The sequence below is a fragment of the Corvus brachyrhynchos genome, unplaced genomic scaffold (assembly GCF_000691975.1).
Source record: "Corvus brachyrhynchos isolate BGI_N302 unplaced genomic scaffold, ASM69197v1 scaffold209, whole genome shotgun sequence".
Taxonomy (NCBI): domain Eukaryota; kingdom Metazoa; phylum Chordata; class Aves; order Passeriformes; family Corvidae; genus Corvus; species Corvus brachyrhynchos.
The window spans coordinates 1,636,987-1,642,956 of record NW_008246056.1 but is presented as its reverse complement, the minus strand read 5'-3'; the positions used below and the strand labels follow the sequence as shown (position 1 = coordinate 1,642,956).

The 5,970-nt window shown below is 44.4% G+C and overlaps 1 protein-coding gene across 5 annotated transcripts in view; it reads left to right on the top strand.

Moving 5' to 3' along the window:
• ITPR2 (inositol 1,4,5-trisphosphate receptor type 2) overlaps positions 1-4,674 on the top strand; it is a 222,855-nt gene extending 218,181 nt beyond the window's left edge. For all 5 annotated transcript variants that reach the window (XM_017745784.1, XM_017745783.1, XM_017745782.1 and 2 more), the window contains 2 exons: positions 328-489; positions 1,716-4,674. In XM_017745784.1, coding sequence (XP_017601273.1) covers positions 328-489; positions 1,716-1,802 — 249 coding nt within the window. In that variant the 3' untranslated portion in view covers positions 1,803-4,674. The remainder of the gene's footprint in view (positions 1-327; positions 490-1,715) is intronic.
• The last annotated feature ends 1,296 nt before the right edge of the window (positions 4,675-5,970 follow it).

Below are 5,970 nucleotides of genomic sequence, written 5' to 3'. Positions count from 1 at the left end.
CCTGGGGGTGGTGTACCAGAGGAGTCTTCCCAGTGGGGGCATTTCTGCCTGCCAGAGCCACAGATGAATGTGCCAACGCTGCCCACACTGCAGTACAGGTGCAGCTGCAGGGAGCCCAGATTTTCCAGTTGGAACCTTCTCTGTAGCTAAGGAGAACCAAGAATAAATCTGCTTGTTTGAAATACTTTCTGAATTTACTGCTTAAGCTCACTTGCTGTGTGTCATCCACTGAGCAGAAGTCCTTCTGAGCTTTCATTCTCTAGTCTCAGCTTAGTAGCCCTGTATAAACCCCTACTAACATGGCTAATTTTTCTAATACCTGTGTAGGAGAGGAATTTGGACTGGTTCCCTCGGATGAGAGCCATGTCTCTGGTTAGCAATGAAGGCGAGAGTGAGCAAAACGAAATCAGGAACCTGCAAGAGAGGTTGGAGTCAACCATGAGCCTTGTAAAACAGCTTTCCAGTCAGCTGGCTGAGCTCAAGGAACAGGTAAGTGCCCTGTGTGGGTAGCAAAGCGAGCACGTGTGGGTGAAAGTGCTGCCTTCCATCAGGGTGCAGTAAGGACGGTGTTACAAAAGAGACTTTTGTCTCCCGAAGGTTTTATCTTTCCCTCCAGCAAGCTTTCTGGGTAGATACACTGATAGGGGTTTGGAGTGAAATTGTACTCTGTTAACAACAACAGAGATCAGGTAAGGAGAAAAGCCGAGGGGGAATTAGTCACAAAATGCTCCCAGTGAGTGTGCGAGGACAGAGGGGAAACTGCAGAAGGGATGAGGGGCTGCATAACCCGGCAGTGAAAGCGCTGTAGTGTCAGGAGTAGCTGCATGATGATGGGAGCCCGGAGGGAAAAAAGCCTTCTGTGTCTGGCTCTTGGGTTTTTCCCCCACTAAGAACATCAACAGTGGCCTTGTGAAAACAATTTGCAGAGCCTGTTGCTTTGCTCGCGTCACCCTTGTGTTGGTGCCCCTCCTGCGGCTCCCGCTTCTCTCCTGTATGGAGCACAAGCTGCTGGCCTCCCTCAAAGCCTCCCTTAAAGCCCTGCTCCTGCCCACACCACCTAGTGTGTTTGCTCTCTCTTCAGGATCAAAAGGCCAGCTCCTTTTTTGCTACAGGTGCTGGTCACTTCTGATTTGCTCATTACAGTTTCAGAAAAGCATCTGTGTGTTTTCTTTATGGGAAGCACTTCAGTGGCATCGACAGAGTTATCTAATTATTCCCCTTCAAATCCCTCCTTAAAACTTTTCCCTGTGAAAAAGCCAACAAAGGTTTAGGCTGGATGTGCTGAGACCATTGCTTATTGTGCTTACCCACACCATCCTGGTGGGATTTTTTCATCCTCCTCTGGCTGAATCTGTTCTCTCCTGGCTTAAATTTAAACTCTGTGTGGCTGGGGCCATCTTTTAGCTCTGTGATTCTGCAGCACCAAGTGCAAATGCTGACCCTCTGCAGGGCTACACAACACAATAGCAGCACAAATAATACTCCGTAAGACCTGCCGGGGGATAAGAATAATGTATAAATGAGAATAAAATGTCCATACTTTGCAGGAAACAGATCTCCCACTTCAAAGACATCCCTAACTTGTAATTTTCTATGCTGAAGAAAGGAATTCCACTCCCTGTTGTTTTGCTTATATGTATCTTGCTCAGTGACTGCTAAATAATAGTAAAAAAAAAAAAATTCTCAACTCGTCTCTCTCTGCCTTTCCACCTTAGATGACAGAACAAAGGAAGAATAAGCAGAGGCTGGGCTTTCTTGGATCAAACACACCCCATGTGAATCATCACATGCCACCACCCTGATACCACGGGGAGAAGCCGTGACTAGCCTTTCATCAGTATTCCTGCTTTATTATAGAATAAAAAACTGAGATTGAGAGGAGTGAACAGTGCCTATTGTTACAAAGTTAAAAACAACCAAGTGCCAAGATGTTAAGTGGTTTAGCTCTGGGGACAATTTGTAGCTGTTTTTCATGGTTGAGAGGGACCACAACCTAGAATGTGAGTGATACAAGGCAGCTCGTTTGTATTCCCTGCCTGGTCCGGCTCGGCCGCGCTCGGCTCTGCGGCTCCAGGGCTCCGGGGCTGCCTGGGACAGAGGCTGGGACAGAGGCTGGGACAGAGGCTGGGACAGCGTTCGGCCGTGCCCTGGGAGCTGACTTCTCCCCGGCAGAACCGAGCTAAGCAGAAGGAGGAGAGGTGTTTATTAAGGCGAGCACGACAGCCTGGCTCAGAATCAATAGGTCGTCTCTGGCCCACTTGCCAAATAGCAACATTAGTCATATTTTCTTGGCATTTACTATTTTTTAATTACCGTAAATATGTCAGTCCGTAAGCAGTGATGTTGCTTCAAGTAACTTCTACTAGGAGGGAAAGGGGAGAAACCTCTAAAGATTGGGGGAAGAAAGAAAAAAAGGAGAAAGTAGAAAAAGAGTTGCAAAGAGAAACATTAACGCTTTTGAATTTTAGCTGTCACCACGCATTTTCTTATTTATAACATGGAGCACAATGGATCTACAGCTGTGGGAATGTTATGCACATAACACTGACAACATAACTGGAAGTGATTTCTTTCTCCTGGCTTCAGATGTTCTCGATTAATGTGGCCGTGAGGTTCCACATACTGAGGAGTTAAACCATGTTTGAAATTCAAGTTCCAATTGAGGATTCAGGGGGAAAAAAAATTATACCTGTGGTTTGAAGCATGTATGGGATTTTATTTTTTAAAAAAAAGCTTAGAAACGTCTTTCTGTACAGAACTATAATGGTGTCATTACCTTCCATAAACTCATCTTCAGCAAGAGTTGACTTGAGTAAATAAACACCATATTCTGCCAGCTTTCCTCTGAGCTAAAGATCATGGGCTGATGGTTTTGCCTGCCCTCCCTGCTTCTAGAGGTTTGCAGGGAAGCCTGGGGGGAACAGGGGGGCAATATCAGAGAAGCTCCTCCCAGCTCTCGGCCCTACAAAAGGCAGCAGCCAAATCACCTATGCAGGTTTCTGCTCTATCCTGTATTTTTTGGGATGGCTTGAAAGAAAAGTTACAGGGTTTCCACAGAGCCCTAGGGGACTCTTTTAGGGAAAAAAAATGGGGGGCACAAATGGGAGTGGTATTCACTTTCATTTTCAATGGGTTTGGTTACCAGATTGTCTCGCATTCGAAAATGCACCTCTTGTTACATGGAGTCACTTTTTAAACCAAAATAATTTTGCAATGATTTTCCCCTGTAAAATTTTCATTTTGTTATAAAGGACATTTTGATCGAAGGAAAAAATATTATTGGTGTCAATATTTTCCAGTTTCTTCCTGGAGAAATGCTGCTGTCTTGGTTAAGGCACTATTCAAACCAACAGGCCTAGAGTAAAGGGAAGGAAGAGGTATTTCACTCTCTTTATCCCAAATTCAAACCAGTTCTTGAAGCTATTTTTTTTTCCTTTGTGGCAGTGATGTGACTGGGATAAAAGTAATATATTTTAGTAATATATTTATATCTTCTACCACTAAAACATTTCCCATTGGCTTCAATTGTGTCCTTCAAAAATAGTGTGGAAATTAGAGGTTTGTGTATTTTACTGGAAGAAAATCTCTTTCCGTTGGCCTTAGTCCAGAGAGCACCTGCTTGTGAGAGGTGATGGCCAAAGGAGCTGCCCACAAACATAAAGTCAGTAGTAAGTTGGTGGAGACTCAGACCCTGTAGCTGTATTAATTCAAATTAGTTCATACTGTTAATCAGATCTAGTCGCAGCTTCTGTTACAACAGCAATTTCCTCTTCCTCGCACATGTGGTTATAAAACTCAAAGCACAGTTCAATTATAAGATAAATTAAACTTTCATTATTTATTGGGGGGTGGGTGGTTAGCTAATACTGGAATTGGTTTGCACTTTTCTTGTTTACACTCAGAAAAAAGCAGCTGCACCGCTGCACATCAGGGGAGGTTTCTGCTGCTGGAGCTGGAGGAACTTGAGGCTCGATGGGTTTGTGCCCCAAGCTCAGGGCTGCAGTTGGCTGCTGCTGGTGCTCCCTCTGTCTCACACCCCAGACCGCGTCCCCTCGGGCTCAGGAGCCCAGGTCCTGCTCTTCAGAAGGGAGAGTTACAGCATCAAAATCAAAGAGAGAACAGATGCTGGCTTGCCTTTGCCAGGGTGCCTTTCTGCTGTTTGTAGCTTCCCAGAGAGACCACCTTAATCAGTAACAGTAGGTGATGCTACTTGCACAGACTGTAAATACATTTCACTGAGAATTTCGACATTTTTGCTGTTTCTGTCAAAACTTAGGCCCTGCCCTGCTCTCGTCCGTGTGAGCAATCTGTACAGTCCCACGTGGTAAGGCAAACAGGAGGCTCCTTGTGTGGATAACGGCTGCAGGGCCAGGCTCCAAGACTTAAAGATTGTGAAATATCCCCACGAATGAGTTTATAACAAAAATCATTGTTTTATACATCTATTTATGTGTATATCTTTGTTTAATGCAGCTGGGGTATCCTCTTCCTAGGCAAGTATCATTTACTTTACCTATTTATATGAAATGATTGCAAAGAAGTTAAAACATCTAAGAGCTTTTAATGCCTTAGAGAGATTTATAATTATAAGCTCCTTGACAGTTAAAATCTACTTAAGTAAATGTGTCCATTGCTGCCGAATGTAACTTTTAATAAAGTGTGTCATTTTATAGATGTCTGTCTCATTCTTGGTGCTAAGGCTGGGGGGAAATGTGTGTTCTGGTTTGGGAAACCCAGGCTCGTGGTCGTGGGTGGGGGACCAGGCTGTGGGTGTGCATCCCTTCCTTCAGCTGGACAGCCCGGATGGATGGAGGCTGAGCGCAGCGAGGGAAGCAAGGGTTTGTTTTTTTTCAGGCACCCATTGCGGGTATGTGATTTGCTCTAGTGCTCTTTGTTCAGGCCAGGGGAGCCCTGGGTGAAGTGGGCAGAGGCAGGGATCGTGATGGATTGAGTGTCACAGGTGGAGAGGAGCAGGCTCAAGCCAAACAGCCTCAGGGTTTCTGCTGCTGCCTGATCTTTTCCAGCCTTTATGATTCCATGATACTGTGATGCCGGCTTTTCTGTGTAAGAATTTTTTGCACCTTTTTTTCTTTTTTCTTTTTTTTTTTTCAAATGTTTTTAGTGTAACTCTTTCAAGTAGCACATTGAGAGAGAGACCAAGGGCTTTCCCCACTCTTCTGGGTGAAAGAATTGAGAAAGACAAACATCTTAAAACCGCTGTGTCTCTCAACTGAGACAACTTGGGCTGAGGAAATCTGTGGTCTTGTGAAAAAAGAAAAAGCCCTCCCTACAAACCTGTGGCTGATAAACTACAACATACATGTGCTTTTTTTGCTTTTTCCCAGCTGTTTTTTTTACAGATAGTCAATATTAATGAGGAAAAGAGTAAGTCCTCTTCTTAGTGAGAAAAAGCCTGCTAATTAATTACTAAGAAAAATCCTATTAAATAGAGCATGCTGTTTCTCCTGTGCACTTCTTCCACCAACTTGCTAAGGTTTTGAGTAGAACTAACTTTCTTTCCTATTCTCTGGTATGATTTTAAGGTTAAATAGAAAGGAGCTTGTTTACTACTAGGTTTGTTAGATGGTTTTGCAAAAAGGATATCCTAAGAGAAAACGGGGTTTCACGCAGCAGGCTTTCAAACTAAGATTACAGTCAGACTTAAAAAGCCCCCAAACCAGCATTAAGCTTCTGAGCCCAAAGGGGAGCAGTTTTGCATGCAGGACTGAGAACCTAATGCCAAGGCTTTTCTTTTTAAAAATGCTTCACCTCAAGGCACATTTTAATTCAAGAGGTGTTTCAGGGAGCAAACCTCTCCCTCGGCACTGGCTCACGCCTCTGTGGCGTGCAAGTGAATTCTGCTCCTCCCTTTCCACCGTCACTGCTGCTGCTGCTGTGACAAAAGCATCTGCAGGCGAGGATGTTTTCTTTGGACAACACATGCTTATTTTCTGGGGAAGGCTTCCAAGT